Below are 18230 nucleotides of genomic sequence, written 5' to 3' on the forward strand. Positions count from 1 at the left end.
AAGCTAAGTCCACAATTAGGCCCCTTAACTATAGGTTGCACCAAACTCTACTTAACTTCACAGCAATAACAAGATTGGGAACTCTTACCCTTTAGGGAGAATCTTCTTTTCGCAGGGATTTCAGTCTGGTTGAATATATTCAGTTTCCAATAGAAGATAAAAATGTGGAAATGTGCTTTCACCTTACAGGTCAGAAAACAAATGAAGAGCAAGAAGAAAGCACAAGCAATTAATTTATTAAGAAGTGACCACAAAGGTTTAATCACAGAGACCAGAAGTCCTGTTTGACTATGACCCTGTAAAGTAGGTCACAGTGGTATGTATCCAAATGGCAATCAAGAAAAATAAGAAACTATTACAAGCCCAGAGATGCTGACAGCCATTATAAGGACAACACAGTAACACAAGATCTCCTTTGCTTAGGTCTGCATGATAAATCTGTACTTTGCATTAAGACTGTAGGAATAAAACCTCGTATTGTAGAATTTGGAATATTATAAAAGCAGCAAACAAATTTGAGCTTAGCTAGACCTTCAGAATTTGTTTTCCCTATCTTCTTAAAAAACTACCACAGGGATTTTTAAAAGACTATATTGTGGTCCAGTCCTCACTTTTGCATTTCAACACCCTCCACACTTTGGGCTGATTTTCCACATAGGCCTTCAAATCGAACTCTGAACTGTCACACGAGGAAATAGCTTGTGACACCAACAAAATGATATATAGTTAGTTTAGAGCCAGACTGTTCTCATTTCAGTTCCATTCCTTAAGGGGATTCATCGACTGCATTGGAAAAGTAAATATGCACAAGCTCCAAGCTCTTGCTAGTCTGTCAGCTGCATTCTGTTCTATTTTGACCCACTCATATCACCATCAGTACGCTGCAGCAAAGAGAAGCAGAAATACCTGAAGTACTACCTATTAAAAAGCAAACATACGTTGTATTAATGTGTTCTAAAGCATCACTGCTTCGATCATCTTCTGATTTCCACAATTACATCATTCTAGATAATCTGGATTTTAAGGGAGAAAGGTCACATATATTACACAAAAAAAATTGGAGACATGCATATTTGATCTTCGGGGGCTTATTGTTGAAAATATTACTCTAGATATCTCCAAACAAATAAAGCTTATCTCTCAGTCTTCTGGTAATAGCATCAAAAGGAGAAAAACACAAGCATAGCAAAGCTTTTATTATCCAATTAATCTGAGGTTGCTTATTTTCTAAAATAAAAGTATTAGCTGCATTCTGTGCAGCAAGAATTATACAGGCAGTGACTAAATAAAAAACATGAACTGCAGAAGATTTACAGATGAAGAACAGTGCTGCTTTGCAAATATTACAGCTTTGGAATCAATGGACCTGGTTGTAGTCACTCACTAATTTCCTTTTAACTTAGCCATCTGCTCCCGCAGATCTCCTCCATTTACAAAAGCTGATAAGGACGTGGTGTCTCAACTGTAACTCTAGAAAGTATCAAAAAAATTCCTGGAAATATGGAGTACAAACGTTTCTCATCAGTTGAGTGAAAGAAGTATGCAGTATTTTAATTAGCAAAAAAAATGTGAACCACAGGAATATGTGCAGAACAGATTAAAAACACAATTCCTGGGGCTTAAACACTCAGCAAAAGTGAGTGACAGATTTCGTTGTGTTTCAGATTAGAAAGGTGTGCCAAGGCTTGCTGGCTTTCTGTATTAAAAAAAAAAAAATGTACAAGAAGGCACTCGTGAGGAGGATAGTGTAGGTATATTTATTTTGACTCTGAATGGTTCTTAAGTTTGAAGAACATCATCGTGCTTAGGGATGAAAACATTTTTAGAAGCAGTCTAGTTTTAGATAAGAATAAATAAGAAGCAGTGTAGTTTTAAATTCCTCTGCACTACAGAGCCTTACAAAAAATCTTGTTTCTTTATGCAGACTGGTCAGCTAGGCTAAAAAAAAAAGAAGGAAATAAATGCACAAAACTTGAGCACTCAATACTGTAAATCCCTTCAGCTGCACCCACAAGTTTTAGACTACTTCAATACGAATTCTCTAAATTAAAGTTCTTCTTTGCCAAATTCCAAAATAGAAATAATGCGCCTAGAGAATACTGCCACTATTTGACTTTTATTAGATACACTTATAAGCAGCTGTCTTGGTCCTAGTAAAAGATTTTCTCCTTTAATTATTTCTAGACAAAAAGGGCTCAAGTTCTAAGCCATAAAGAGAGTTCAAGTTCCATGTTTCTCCTTTCCCTTCCTAGCCTAACTGTTCAGAAATTCACGCAGAAGAGAATTTTATCTGCCTGCAGCAACTCCCATTAAAGTACATTATTAACCAACCAAGGTTAGACCACATTGCATTTTTACAGTGCAGTCTCTCTGACTCTCACTTCCTTACAAAAGTATGTTTCCTGACTTACATTAATCTGTAGTTACACTCCATATGATTTCCATCAGCTTATGTCAAGCATGCAAACCAAAATGGTTTAATTTGAACCCTTAAGGGCAATTATGTCTATTATTCAAAACTGAATTCCTGCATCTCAGCTTCCTTCCAACTGGGCTCCCATTTGAATACAGCTGGTTTTTTTTTTTTTTTTTAATCCAGTTGTGATTTCCACAGGTGTTGAAGATAAGGGGACCTATAAAGCAGCAAGTGGTCCTTTCCTTTCTCTGAAAGAGCAGGCTGGAAATCACACCTTAGCATCTCTTTTTGTTACAAGCACAGAAATTCCAAACAGTTCATGAAGCCAGTCAGTCTCACTCTGTCAACACAGAACCCATTCAGAACCCAAATGTTAAAAGCCACAAGACGCAAGACTCAAATTACCAAACTGTTCCCTGTAACAAAACGTTTGTTCAGCCTAAAGCAAGATGCTCTGCTACTACGAACCGAGTCTGCATAACTGCCATGAATGTGACTGCTGGAAATATCACAGAATCCATCATAGTCCTACCCTCATGATTTCAAACACTTAACCAGCATTTATCATCTTAGATCGTGTGTTATCTTCCTGCTAGGTTTGCTCAGTTTAAGCCATTTGAGTCTTAACTTGAATGGCACACTCTACCAAGACATACACTCACACTCAAGAGAACAAATTTTTCCTGTATTATAGCATGGCACAGTGGGTTGCACTATCTGCAAATGTTTCCTAGTCACTCACTTTAAATGGTGCTGGCTGATACTGGGTGTCTGCAATACTTTCTGAGCCTTTAAAGTGACAAACCCACTCTTGCTTCTGCGATTCCTGCCTGGGCCTGAGCCCCTAATGCAAACGAATGCTATACTAATGCAAACTAACTTATACTTGCCCATATACTTATACTCACAATCCACTAGGCACTCTGTTTCATTCCAACACATCCAGCTACACAAACCGTCAGCTCTGTGTATCACACCTACCACTCATGGCCACTGCTACACTCTGCTGCTGTACTAAAAGAGTTCACAGCTTCTGGTGATACACAAATAATCATTTCACTTCACTTGAGATATTAGTATAGTACAGTGTCAGGTGGGAAAAAACAGCCTGCATCCATTTGCTAGGCAGTAGGTCCACAAGGATTTGGAGATGCACTTAAGGAACAATATTGTTTGCCACACTGAAAGGTCTATTTGCTAGACACACCACATAGTAGTGAGAGTGACAATATGAACAGCAAAATACTGAGAATTTTCCAAGCTGCATGTAAAACTAGAACAGCATTTTTCCTCCTACTTTCCCTGTTCCACCCACATTCTATTTCAAGAAAATATCCAAGAGGCAGCTGTCTACCTTTGCAAATAAACTTTGGAAATAATTAACTTGCATATATTCAACTTTACCCAGGTTTATCAAAGTTAAAATCACGTAATCATCTGCAAGACGTAAGATATTATTTAACAGAGGTACTACTGACAGTAAAAAGACTCTTGAGAATCAAACCAGGGGAACAGATCTTTTGCCTCACAATTCTAAAAGCATTTTATGATTACTGAAAAAAGGCTCAGCTATCTCAAAACTGGGCCTGCGTATCTATAAATCCCAATTCCGTTTGGAAAACATCTTTGTTCAGTTTACGCAGCATTTAAGTGAAAGCACACATAGTTGTATTTTCCAGGGTATCGTCTGAACACACAACTACTTCATAATGAAAAAGGGAAACTGAAGGCAGTACAAAAGATACGGATGTGCATCACACAAGAAGTGTATGGATTTTGTTACAATCCAAACGTGAAAAAATCTCATTTCCTCTCCTAGTTCTGCCAAATGCTTCCTTTGAGCCCTTCTAACCATTTACAATCAGCATACACATGCTCCCCTTTTGATGTCCAACCTACAACTGAGAACTCAACACTTCTTTTGTTTTCCTGAACACTTCAGGCTTCAATGCCCAAATCAAAGGAAGTTTTTTTTTTTAGTCTTGAAACAACAAACACAAACAGGAAAAAATTAAAGAGTATGACTACCTGTAAACATTGCTGTAGTTGACTGCTGACAGGTTCTGCATTTTACATTACAGCGTGAATGCCTGCAGCTCAAATTTTGAAAGGGGTACTGACACATACAGTGGTGCTGCACCTGTTAAAAACCTGATTCTAAACTCTCTGCCTCATTTAACAGTGAAAATAATACTACACAAAGTTGTTCAAAAAAAAAACAAACCAACCAAACAACACCCACCTTTCACTGGAAGTTGAACTGGGATCAAGGATAAAAGGTAAAACTAGTGCATTTGCACTCAGCAATTGTGAAGAGAATAATTTTAACTCAACACTGTGACAGAATGAAATGTGTCCTGCCATTCTCAGGATTCCTCAAATTTCATTCCACATTTCTTCAGTGAAATGAAAAAGACCAGAGTTTCTTAATCCACAATTCTCTCCTAGCTATTCAAAGCTACGCATCCTTACTAAAGATGCGAGAAAGTTTAAGTTTTCTCCCTTTCAGAAAGATCTCTTTTTATGTTTCCTTTCTTTTCACACAAATCAGCAGCATGACACTGGGCTTGGAGCTCACGTAGCGGTCATCAGATTTGTCCAGGAAGGAACAGGTTGGCAAGACTGGCTGTTGTCTTAGTAGCAAGCTTTACCACAACCTCTCCCCTGCAAGAAAAGCTTATGACAACCAATGCCAGGGAAATATGTCCACTTCTGCTTCTAGAAAGCTACCTAGCTTGTCAATTTTTATTTTTAACCTAATCTGAAGTTATTTTATTAAATGGGCAACATCTTTCTAAAAAAGATTTTTCAAGCATGAGACTCCTACACTTCCAGACTGATAGCACACATTCTTCTTTATTATCTGGTCTCCTGTCCTGGACCTAACCTTTTCCAGTGCAATGATTTAAGCCACAGGAAAAGTTCCTTGGCATTAAAGGAATTATTCTATCTTTCTTACATTTTATCAACCAGACACTTTTAGCGACATGCTTTGTTTTAAAACCAGCAAGACATTTACACCCATCCAGTATCATCAAATCCATGCTTATGCTGGAATGCATACAATCACCTCCTCTTTCCCCTACCTTACTTCCTTGAGTATAGAAAAGAAAGCAACTTACATGACCAAGAATCATGGCAAGAAACAGTGAGAGAGGTGGTCGCTGGCAAGCTTCAGAAAAAGAAACCAAAATGAAAAGCTATTAGCAGAGAAAGCCAGGTGTGCAGATAGCAAACTAGATCTCTTTAGACATGCATGTCCTTGACCACAATTCATAATCCAGTATCGTATGAGGGAATGATCCCTTCTCCTAAAAAGGGGGATATTAATTATTAGGGTGAGAAGCCAAGCCACCTCCACGCACTCACTTTTCAGAGACTGTATTCTCAGAGGCAGATTTAAGAAACTCAACCAATCAAAGCAAATTGTTGTAGTATAAACCAACAGCAAACTTATCCTGCAAAGTGGCAACACACCTTGGGATCTGGAGTTACAATTCCACCACCAAGGACAAGGCTGTATTTGCATCTGAGTTTTTCCTCACTGCCTTCACTATTAAAATAATGAGAACTAATGAAAATGATCTTAAGTATAATAAATTCAAATCTAATAATGATGCTACATCATACGCTGAAAACTTAGGAAAACATCATTAAAAACACATTTTCAGCTTGTAACCACAGATGTCCACATTACCATTTTCATGAACGCTCAACCATCTCTGGCTATAACCTTCTCCCCATCTACTACATAAGGTCTAGTCTTAATGCACTGAAGGCAACAGCTCTAAAAGATCTTGAGTTAAGAAATCATACTCAGAAGAGCCTACAGCGAGACAATGTTCCACTGCTATTCATCTCTCCCAAGCATTGAAAAATAATACTCTTTCTTACAATTGCCACATAGCAGGATACTTCAACCAGGAAGGAGATAATAGACCAAACAGACTCAAATAGACCCTTTAAGTTCAATTCAGCTTTTCAAAAACTACAAGACAAATTTTTATTTAAAATTTTCTGTCAGAAAAAGTTATATTCCAGCATTTCTTGAAATGTGTTCCCAAAGAAAAGCAAAACAAGTACCAAACCCAAAAATGTAGTTATGATGGCTATCTATTCTAGTACTCAACCAGGAAGATTGAAATAAGTCCAGTGACTCTACCACACAAGTTCTAGTGGTTCTAAAGTTACCATGTCTGAGTCTGAAGACTCCTAGCCCATCTCAGTGTAAATTAAAACAATTCATCTTTATAAATCAGATTGAAGGAACAACTTCTTGGCTTGTTCTAACTGCAAGAATGTATTTGGTCTACAATTCAAAGACTTCTACTCAGCCTCTTGAACTTTCAAGGATCAGTCATTTACCATAGTTTTGCATTCTGTCTTCTATGGAACAATTACACACCACTTTTGATCAACATCGAGAAAACGGTCCCCAGGCAAATACAAGATAAACAAAATGAGGTCCATCTGACAAGGCCTTTTACCCCAAACTGGCTGATGCTGAAGGCTGGCATTTGTTTCTAATTAACAACATATTCCTGTTGCAACATGCGTGGTACACATCAACATTCCAAGCAGCTTTTCAATCTTTTTGGCTCCTTCATTTAATGCATTTAAGACTTGGACTTACAAAGCAAAAATCAAGCTTATGATTGTATCACAATTTCCCAGCTGTACTCTAATAATAAGTTTCAAAAACATCTTTTTTACTGTTCATGTGTGGATGCAAAACTTTGAAACCAATTATAGTAAATCATCAGTATGGTGAAACAGTTTTGTCCTTGCTAGGGACTTTCAATTTTCCTATGTCAGCCTGGCATCTACTGACTGAAGGCTAGATACAAATTAGCAACAGTAATGGCAGTTCTATTAAAGATCAATTACTGGGCTGCAGAAATTCTCTGCTGAGTCTCTGATTGGGATTTGTCAGACCTTCGGAAGCAGCTGCAGTAGGCTCGGCAGGACACAAACTGAGGAAAGGTGAGAAAGCTTATCAGCTGAGTAACAATCCAGTTTCCCTCACTGCTTACCAAGGCAATAGCAATTCTTCACTTCAGATATACTAGGTAATAGCCAGGTAAGCTGATGTTCACTCCAGCTCAGGGTCCTTAGTTTCTAAGCAGAAGGAAGTAGAGGTTACTTTTCTCCCATTCCAGCGGAAATACAATGCCATTCAAGAGAGTACGTTTTATTTTTGTTTCCCTGGAAGCTGGGATGAGAGGAACATGTTTCACATTTCCAGAAATGCTGACACAAGAACGTGCCATTCCAGCACTGTATCTTATGAGTGCAGAAGGACAGATACAATCTTCAGCACAGAAAAGATGCTAGTGAGAACTGTATCCTAACATTTCAGATGAGCAAAAATGCTGGTCTGCAAGTGGATTCTACCCCTTCTTTTCAAGTTGCTACTGTACCGTGCTTGAACTTTTCCCAAAACACTAATCACACAATCCTGGAAGAAAAATAATGCATGCCTATCTTCATTATATTTACACAGAGATACAGTTAAACTGAATCAGAGTACTCAGATCCAACCTTAAATCAACTCCCTAGGAACATCCACATTTAAACTGACAAGTGAATCGACAGTTGGATAACTACAGAAACAGTTATTTCATTTTGCCAACTTAGGAATGTTTAGAACGTTTTGGCAGGCTAACTTTGTAGCTTCAGGCTCGTAGCACCTCCTCTCTTTCTGTGCCTAACCTTTCGCTAGATCCAGTATGCTCCATCCTGCTGCAGTTGGCATGGCACTGGCAAGAAAAACCCTGATGTCAGCAAAAACTCTGTAATTGTGTCCTCTAATGTGAAACAATGGCAATTGCATAGTCCAGCTTAATCCAGACCATGCTTGCACTGCTGAGAGATCCAGCAATATCTAGTTCTAATATTATGAAACCATGGCCTAAACTAGTCCTAAATACAAACTAGAAAAAAAAGAATAAAAAAAAATGGGATTAAGCACATTCCCTCAGACAGCTTTTATGTGGTGCAATTCCCCATTGGCCCGCTCCCTTCTCTTTTGTTTTATAAAAATACAAACTTGTGATCCCTCAGACTTTAAAAAAGAGGAACAAGCCTCAATAATAAGAACAGCAGTTGCTGTTACTCTTTGTGCTATGCTGAGCCTCAAAGGAACAAACAGTACTTTATTTACCATTAGAAATAAGTCAGGTCAGTTAAATATAAGTAGTCCAACATTATCATGAGAAAAAACAAAGAGGTTCTCCTCCCAGCTGGCCACATGGCTGCAAATACAGATGGCTTTGCAAAGACAACTAGGCAGTAAGAGAGTCCTAACACCTGCCAATTTCCATTTGGCATCCTTAGTCCAGAAAGAGAGATCAGCTAGCAAGTTTGTTCCATTATTTTAAAGATTAGCAGTGTTAAACACTGGGTTACTTCAAAGAGAGACAGCAAGCAGGTGGAAAAGCAGTGAATGCTGCAAAGGGATGGGCTGATTAAGTTCTGAAACAGCATCAAGATGAAAGACAGAAGAAAAATGTCTGAAAAATCTGAGGCCTGCCTGCTTGTCCCAGATTTTACAGCTCTGGCAGCCCAATGACCAACAGCATTAACTATACTTAGAGCACCCCCGTGTGTACAATAGCAAGTTAAAAAATGCTCAGGCATGTTTTGATTTTCTGAAATCTTGGAAACTGAAGTGCCAATAATCGACAGCCTGCCTTTCAAAACATTCTCTGCACTTCAAAGAATCCACCCTAGAAACTCAATTTTGAATTAAGAATTTGGACTTGCTATTAAAGCATCCACCAAGATGGCCTGGCAAACAGCTTCAAATTCTCTGGCAGACAACAGCACTCTTCTCCAGTGCTTTGTAAAAGGTGTTACATTTTACTTGTATTTGCATCTTGAATGTCACACTGACAAACTCACCTTCTTTGCAATATTTCAAGCTAGTAAGAGTTGCTACAAAGGAAAATCCATTCTTTCTCAAAGTATCATCCCTTCTATTACAAAGAAACCTAAAGCAGCATTCTCTCTGTCTATTCCAATTTATGAGGCTTGGCTATTAACACTGCACTGTTTTTAGTAAAGTCAAGATAGGAAGCATGCAGAATAAGTTAGGCCAATTAGAATGATATAGCACACTATTAAAATAATATGACGTCATCCAGGAAGAATAACACACATTTTTACAAGCCACTTCAATTCAATTATGTTTCTCAGAAGACATAGGAACGTTTTCTGCTTTCTTCTCCAGAAATCAACCTCTGCTCACTTACTGGCAGAAAGCACTGTTACATGACCACTTGCAAGGCCACTTTATGCTACCCATACTGCAGCATAAAAGCTAAAGTCTTACAGACACTAAACTTTTACAGCTGATAAACTCTTTCTGCCCAGGATAGAATATTGTCTTTCTGCGTCCTTATCTCATCCACGTGGACTGAAAACAAAAGAATATTCTTACAATGGATATGGCTTTGGAATAGAGACCCAATATGGACAATGAAGGCTCCACACACAAACTTGCACCAGAACCTTTCAGAAATTCTAAGCTCTATCAGAGAAGAACTCATCCAAGGAATTTAAATTTTGCTGAATTTGACTGGACTGGTTTCAGTTCCACAACTCCAGCCTCTTCTCTGCATAGCTGCATTATTTCAACAATCTTCTTCCAGATTCAAGTTTCATCTAAAATAATACTGCAAGAAATTCACCACCACATACATTCAGAGGGACTTGAGTCTCTTTTAACTTGCAGAGGTGGATCTTGGGAGTGACTCTCTAATAGAAGCAGAATTTAAATGGTGTGAATAATATACAAACAAACGGAGAACTGAGCATCTGGATTATCAAGCTGGTGCACCATGTTTTTTGCAAAACAGTACTGAAAATTTGCACGAGTGGTAGAATGGCAAAACTCACGCTCAAGTTTTATGCAAGTGAAAATGTCTGTCTTATGTGTGCTCTCACTTTTATCTTTGGTGCACAGTTTGCTCAGACCTGGAACTATCTATGATATAGAAAAGAGTCTTAAAGGCCACAAATAACTGACATGAATTCAGAACAGCAATCTTTATGTTGCAAATGGATTCCTGGGGATTTCAGAAAAAAGCATGGGACAGTTAAATTGTAGCTAATATTAATTATTACATAGCAATTAATAGAAATGTGTCTCTTATTGACAGGGAAGTGTCACGCTGTAATCAATTCCTGACAAAAATTAGCTGACATTATGTGCGCTTTACCCATGACAAGGATCTGCTGGCTCTTGAGAATATGATTATACTCAAATATTTAGAACTATATACTTATGAAAATGTATGGTGTATATGTACCTATAAATCTAAATCTAACTATATTAAATGCGCTTTTCCTCTTCATTTATATATACGTGCACATATCACTTACTCCAACACAGATATAATCCCAAGGAAAAAATATAAATATTTCTTCATCAAACCCTAGAGTGACACAAATCTCAGAAAGCGGCAGACTTTCAAAAACACGTTCAAGAACTTTGCACACTCTGTATTATTACTTAGTAAAACTTTTGGTGTCCCCACAGAGGTGTTAATCTGTGCGAGATATTTTTCAGCCATCTGTTTCAAGGCTCTCTCTATGCTTTTCAAGAGATCCTATTTTACTTATTTTTCAAAGAAAATGCCGTACCTGGTTTAAAGTCCCACCCAGAACCTTCAGCAGGCTCTATTCCCAAGCTGGAAACAAGGATCCCGTTTCAGATAAACCATGCTAAGGAAGCTGAAGGGATAGCAAAGGGGCAGGAAGGGAATCGCTCTTCTTCAGCTTCATAGCGCAGCAGCTCCCCCTACTGCCTGTTTATCTCTCAAAATTCACGTTCGGCAACGGGAACTTCAGCAGAGACAGAATCACAAGACAGTATTCGGGAAGCTCCATAGCCCTTTCTAAACACCTAGAAACGATTTCCCACATCTGATGCAATCCTGGAAAAGGTTCTATTATATCAATTCTAACCCTATACCATGGCCCCTTAAATGTGGCTTTTGAGCTGTCTGCAACATTATTATGTCTGCAACATAAACTTACTAAGAGCTGCTTTTCTACCTTGAAGAAACTGCCTCTCTTCTATTTTTGAGCCACAATCATCCTTCCCTTCTTTTAATGTGGGTCTTTTGGACAAGAAATGACATACACCGGCAGCACCGAGCTGCTTTCAGCTGATCTTGCTGTAAGAATGAGCACGTGAACTTGCCTGAGACATCCAAATCCTTACATCGCCAAGTCATCACCATATTGTATAATCTTAAGTGATTAAGCAACTCTGGAATATGGAAGAATGCATCAGTCTTGTCAGCAAATCCCAGTTTCCCAAACAGCATAAAACACCTGCTTTACAGATGCATTTAAGCTGTTTCTTCATCAGACACAATGCCTTCATTGCCTTGTTTGACTTTCAGTTTCCCCACAAGTTCTTGGAGAACACGCTGGCCACATATAGATGTAGCTGTATCAATTATGTGCTGTAATTCACAACCAGATAGTAAAAGCAACTCCAAGAGTCCAATCTGTACAAGCACAGTACAATCAATATAACAGCATCTAACTTGGCTCTTTCTCCAAAATTGCTTCTGTCAGTCAGAAACCGTATCTCTCTGTACTTGCAAAGCTGCAATCCAGTGAACGTTAATCTGTAAAGTAGGACATCCTCAGATATTGCAGTATAGTGTTAGAGACAGCAACTAGAAAACTTATGTCCCCTATATGGAAATTCTTTTTTTTTTTTATACACTTTAGAAAGCTTGAATCTATTTAACAAGGTACCAAAATGCAACTGTAGTAGGAACAGGGCTCTACAATTCATTACGTAGCCAATGGTTAAATGAGTGACCAAGGAAAATAGTGAAAAGACTAAACCACACAATGAATAGGATTTGTAAGTATATAGTGCCATTAGTTTTCCAAGGCTAAAATCATAGCAGCATGCTAAGCACATTCTATGCATCACTGCAATTCAAGTAACTGCTTCAGATTTTGTGCTAAAATGTTTGCTCCCATCTGTTCACACCAATGAAGTAAGGTGGAACTTTCCAACAAGTAGAATCTTTTTAGTGCAGGTCAACAATTACCTGAAGGTGCATACGTGCAACATGTACTGAAAACCAATGTTCTCACAAGAAATGTTAATACTCCCAAATCCAGACATAATGCACAGTGTGCTAAACTCAACAAAATAGCATTTTAATTGCCAAATACGGACATGTGCACATTTACAGTAAGTAACTGTCCCTTCCCTAAGACATCCAAATCCTTACATCGCCAAGTCATCACCATACTGTATAATCTTAAGTGATGGAGCAATAATCGTAACTCTTTAAGGAGAAAATCCTTTAAAACTTATGGAATTCTTAATTTTAAAAAAGTTTATATGAATAGTTTTTTACTGTTTATTGAAACAAAGAAAAATTCAAACCCAAATATTGATACAAAGCACGTATCTTCAATTGTTTTACAGTCCTGGTGCTTAGCATGCTAACACAACAGCTTTTATGGTGAAAAGGAAGGGTACACAAGGACTAATCCAAATCCCCTGTTAAAACAGGTTGTTAACCATACTTAATTTCAACACAGGCATACGATCATACCAAAACACCACATACAATTGTTTAGATTAATACAGGACATGCGTATTTGAGTAAGCTCTTCCATGCGGAAAGCAAATTAAGAAAAACAGGTAATGATAGATCAGAGGAAAAGGAAGATCAATGACACGACCACCAATGTATAATTAATATTGAGTTCACACCTTTCAGCCTGCTGTCTGGTGCCTGCAAAGCAAGGTTACCTACTTGCAACTTAATAATTTACAAGACAATCTCAACTTTCTGTTTTAGGCTGGTCAGTACAAAGTCCTTATAGCTACAGAGAAAGATGCAGAGCTCTTATAGAGCAGGTCCAAAGGAGGGCCACTAAGATGATCAGAGGGCTGGAATGCCTCTGCTACGAGGAAAGGTTGAGGGAACTGGGCTTGTTTAGCTTGGAGAAGAGAAGGCTCCAGAGAGACCTATTGTGGCCTTCCAATAGTTGAAGGTAGCACATAAACAGGAGAGGGAACGGCTGTTTACAAGGGTGAATCGTAATAGGACAAGGGGGAATGGTTTTAAACTGAGACATGGGAAGGTTTAGATTAGGTATCAGGAGGAAGTTTTTCACACAGAGGGTGGTGACACACCAGAACAGGTTCCCCAAGGAGGTTGTGGATGCCCCATCCCCAGAGGCATTCGAGGCCAGGCTGGATGTGGCTCTGGCCAGCCTGGTCTGGTGGCTAACAACCCTGCACACAGCAGGGCGGTTGAAACCAGATGATCATTGTGGTCCTTTTCAACCCAGGCCATTCTGTGATTCTATGAAATTCAAAACCACTTACATGAAACACAGCCTTAAGAATATTTAGTCTGTCTAATGGTATTGGAACAAAAATCATGGCTTCCTCTAAGGGTCTAAGCATGACTGCTCAGCACACATTGTGAGTATTAACTAAAACTGAAAAAAAAACCTGAAAAAAAAGAGCACTCCAACAGCTGAAGTAGTTTCTAGTTTGAATTTAGGTTGCTGAACTGCCCCTGCTTTTAATCTGAAAAGTCACAGCAAACAAAGCTGCCCCCTAAAAATCATAGAGTTTTGAAGAAAGGGTGCAAGAAAGGAAAGTTGTGTGTGTATACACAAATGCGCGTACAAAGGTATACATACTCTAAACAAAAAATATTCTTCCCCTTTCCACTTTGCCTCTTGCTTACCATGTGCTTGACAGTACCAGCACTCACACAAGACTGATGTCTGAAGCACGCAGACTTTCTTCAGCACAGAGTGGAACATCACTTCCTGCCTTACAGTTGATTTTATAATTAGTCCTGTCTTTTCCATTCAACAGCTTTCAGACAGTTTTGTGGCTGAAGTGCACAAATCTTTCACAGGTGGGATGCTATTTAATAATCTCTTTTTACAGATTTTCATCCGTTGTGTTGAAGTGGAAACAGCGACTGCATTTTATTTATTTGTGCTACTGTTTAAAAGTCAGCTTCATGTTAAGAGATTCCCGGGATTCATGGAACTTGTTTCTGCTTTTCAGAGGACTGGGCTTTTTTTGGCAACGCTAGGAAGAACAGTTTAGAAATTCCAGTGCTTTTGATTGTCTTGAAAGAATTTAAAGAATTTAAAGAACAGGATCTACTAATATCAAGACACTATATGTAAATTAGAAGCAGTGTTTGTATTGCACAGGAAGCTTATTGTTAGGGAGTACTTTGACAGACACCATTACTTGCTGAAATGTCGAAATTTGAGATCTCAGTCACTGTTTGCTCCAGTGATCAACTGAAAGGCTAGGACACTTCTTCAAAGAGCACAATGTAAATGGAGTACAGCAGCAACCATAATGCAAGGGTGTGGCCAGTCTGCAATTAGGGCTGAAGCACCACACCAACTTCCTTTATGCCTGAACTAATGCTACATAATTCAGAAATAAAAATACCAGTCAGAGTTGTCAGTGCTTTCTTTACTGGGAGAAATACAATTCCTATTCTGTACTTCTCACCACTTCTGTCTGCTTCACAAATAAAATCATTCTTATTTCCCCCAACCTGCTGCCCTGCTGAGCAATGAAAAGAGAAATACCGTGCAGGATATCCTCAAGCAGTTCTTCTTCAGTGTTCACACATTGTGGTGGATTGTTCATGTACCTGTGCATTCAAGGACTAAATGGAATGAAAATACTATACAACCAAGCAAACAAGAACAACCAAAAAAAAACCCCATCTGTTTCTTTTAGTCACTGTATTCCTTTCTATAGGAGAGACAGCAACAAAATACTCCTCACCCAAAACTGCTAGCATTTCTGACAGACAGAAAGGTGGTACTGCAGAAATATGAAATTTCTGGATGCCTGGAACAGGCAAAGAAGAACAGTTCCTCTGTGTGTGTTTGACTATGAAATAAACAAGATTTCCTTAACCTTACTGTTTTTTCCTGAAAGATGCTGCCTGCATTATCAACCTGTAACCATACTTTATATTTTGTCAATGTTCTGAAAAAAATCACTTTTTGCTTTTTCTTCATCCCAAATACAGAAGCTTACTCTCAATTTACATATACAGAAGGCACATGTAAACTGCAACTACAGTTAGGAACTTTACTAAATAGAGCTACATTGAGAGATTGAGTTTTGTCACCTCAGTCCCCAGACAGCCAAAAAAGGCACATGGGAAAGTTCATTTGCTCCCAGAAAACGTACATGTCTGCAGATGTACAACATTCAGGGCACTGTAAAATTTATCTTCAGGCTCCACTTGAATAAACTAGCACTTTCTCTGTTATGCATCCCAGAAGGAAGATAATTCCTCTCACAGCATCTTGTAAACTTGAGGTGCGATGCTGAAAAAACAAAACAAAAACCCCACCACATTCTTATCTTCTTCCTCAAAACCACTTCAGACCTTTCCTATCCTTACTTTAAATATATTTGTCTACAACCAGTCCCCTTTTAATCAAACACCCTGTAGACCATCTGCTTACTCTTTCAAATCTGTATTAGTGTTTATTATTTTTCTTGTTTATTTATCACCTGTTAAACCTACCACTTGACCTCACTCTGCCACTGAGAGGAATCGCACACTCTTCACTACCTTCACAGAAATCAAAGGTGAAACAACTATAAAGCTATTATGAAATAAGAAGGGCCTACTTACGCTACCCTTAATTAAATGGCACCCAGCACAAGAAAACTATCAGCTGTGCCCATCAGGTCTTACCCCGTTACCATTTCAGATGAGGAAAAGCTTCCCTCTGGCTTTAGCAGGAGCCATAGATACTCTCTCTAAATCCTGCTATGCTGTTCAAGGTCATGAAGAATACAGTCACCCTTTCTACAAATCTATAAGCAAAAACTAACAGCAACCATCTTTGTTTTTGCATATAGCCAGATCTGACAGCAACACTTGTTAAATGAATAATTCTCCAACATTTAAAATGACTCAAAATGCCAAAATCTTGCAAAGGCAATTCCTCACTGTCACAACAAAGCCATTTTCCAGTATACAAGAATTGCATGCATGTTTGCAAGCAACAGTACAACCTCTGACTGAAACCTCAAAAGGGAAAGAAATATCTTAGGAAAATTACAGAGGATTACATTACCATTATTCATAAAGAAACAGTAAAACTGATGAACAGTAAAGATAAATAAAATGTAATTAGAAAATAACACTTATATAAAATCTTTTTATGCTCCTGAAGCAAGTATGGGAGGGAACATCACAAATGTCCCTAGTGAAAATACACCCGTGTGTTGCAGTGCAACATCAGAACTGAAAGCTACTAATGCTTAAGTTCAAACAAACATTTTGAAGAGCCATGTCTGCATGTCTATAGGGCAAAGTCTTGGTGAATCCTTCAACCCATCTTTTGCTCCACGAGGGAAACAAAGACGCAAGAAGCAAACCAACAGGAGGAATAAAACAAAGGAGCACGGAGCCTTGATGAAGACATGTGACCACTGATTTCTTACTGTTGGCTGCTGCCAGCCCGGTACTCTCTTTGCCTTTTCTCTTTTCTCAATGCTGAACAGTTTTTTCTTAAAACAAACAATCAACTAACCAACCAACCAACACAACACAGAACAGTAAACAAAACCAACAAACAAAACCCCACAAACACACACAGACAACCACAGTTACTTTAAAACTAACTTCCACTTACCAAATATTATTGAGCACTGACTTTACCGGTTACATCACGCATCATGTTTTTGCGGTATGAGAATGATACGGCATTTCTACCCCAATTGCTGCTTCTCTAAGATGATAAATTACCTTTAAGGAGATCAGACTTGCACAAACTTTTGAGCAACGGGACATAAGTTCTGTCACAATGCACATCTGCTGACTTAAAATGTATGCAGAGCAAGGCTACACATAAACACAGTTTAACCCTACAGAAGTGCCTACATACAATTACACTGACACGTAAAAAAAACCAACATAATGCTGTCACTCGATAGAGATTCACCAGAAACAATAAACTTGTCCTCCTAATTCCAAATCTAATGCAGAAAGATGGACAATAATCCAGTTTACTATGCAGTTTGAGGAAATCATGTATGAGAACTCTTACAAAGACTGCAACACGAACCATGTGAATATCAACTGACGATATCTCAATTAAGAAATGAGCCAGTAACTGCAAAGTCCATCCACCCTCTCCCCAACCCCAAAATTTTGTTCACTAGTCTATAGGTTAAACCAGCTTTGCTACAAGAAAGTAGCCTAGATGTGTCACAGATTTATCTTCATAACTCTTTACAATTTAGGGGACAAACTTGCATTACTGGACTGTTCAAATTGCAAAACTAACATCCTTGGAACCAAACTTCCCAAAACATGTATTTGTGTTGATGAATCATTCCTTTTAGCCAGATGATCAATGTTTTATTTGGAAAAGAAATATAATTTCAGCTGTAGCACTTTACAGTGAGCATCTCAACAAAATACCACTTCTCAACGACACACACGAATTATGTGGGATAGCTCTTCCGACAGTTCAAAGCGTGTTATTTCTTAAAACTGTATTTGGTACTCAAGGCAGCCACAATATCCCTGTAAGGAGTATCTGAGTCAGATTTGGTCCTCGGTATGCAACACAGTCGGCGAACAGTCGGAGAACGGAGCAACAGGTTGTGAGAGAGTCCCATGAAGCTTGAGGACAACCAATACAACGCCATGGACTGCAACAAGACAAACACCGAGTTCAGCCTTCCTAGGTGTAATTTAGGCAGCTCTTCACAAACCACAACCACGTTCCCAGTTAT

At 38.5% G+C, this 18230-nt stretch overlaps 1 protein-coding gene across 2 annotated transcripts in view; it reads right to left on the reverse strand.

Moving 5' to 3' along the window:
* LOC125692345 (cytochrome c oxidase assembly protein COX18, mitochondrial) overlaps nt 1-18230 on the reverse strand; it is a 36397-nt gene that overhangs the window by 13258 nt on the left and 4909 nt on the right. Inside the window, exon 6 of one of the 2 annotated variants that reach the window (XM_048942735.1) lies at nt 10-18146. The exons of the other annotated variant lie outside the window; for it this stretch is intronic. Coding sequence (XP_048798692.1) covers nt 17973-18146 — 174 coding nt within the window. The 3' untranslated portion in view covers nt 10-17972. Of the gene's footprint in view, nt 1-9; nt 18147-18230 lie in introns of those variants that run through there. 2 annotated transcript variants of the gene reach the window in all.

This window comes from Lagopus muta, chromosome 4, assembly GCF_023343835.1.
Source record: "Lagopus muta isolate bLagMut1 chromosome 4, bLagMut1 primary, whole genome shotgun sequence".
NCBI lineage: Eukaryota > Metazoa > Chordata > Aves > Galliformes > Phasianidae > Lagopus > Lagopus muta.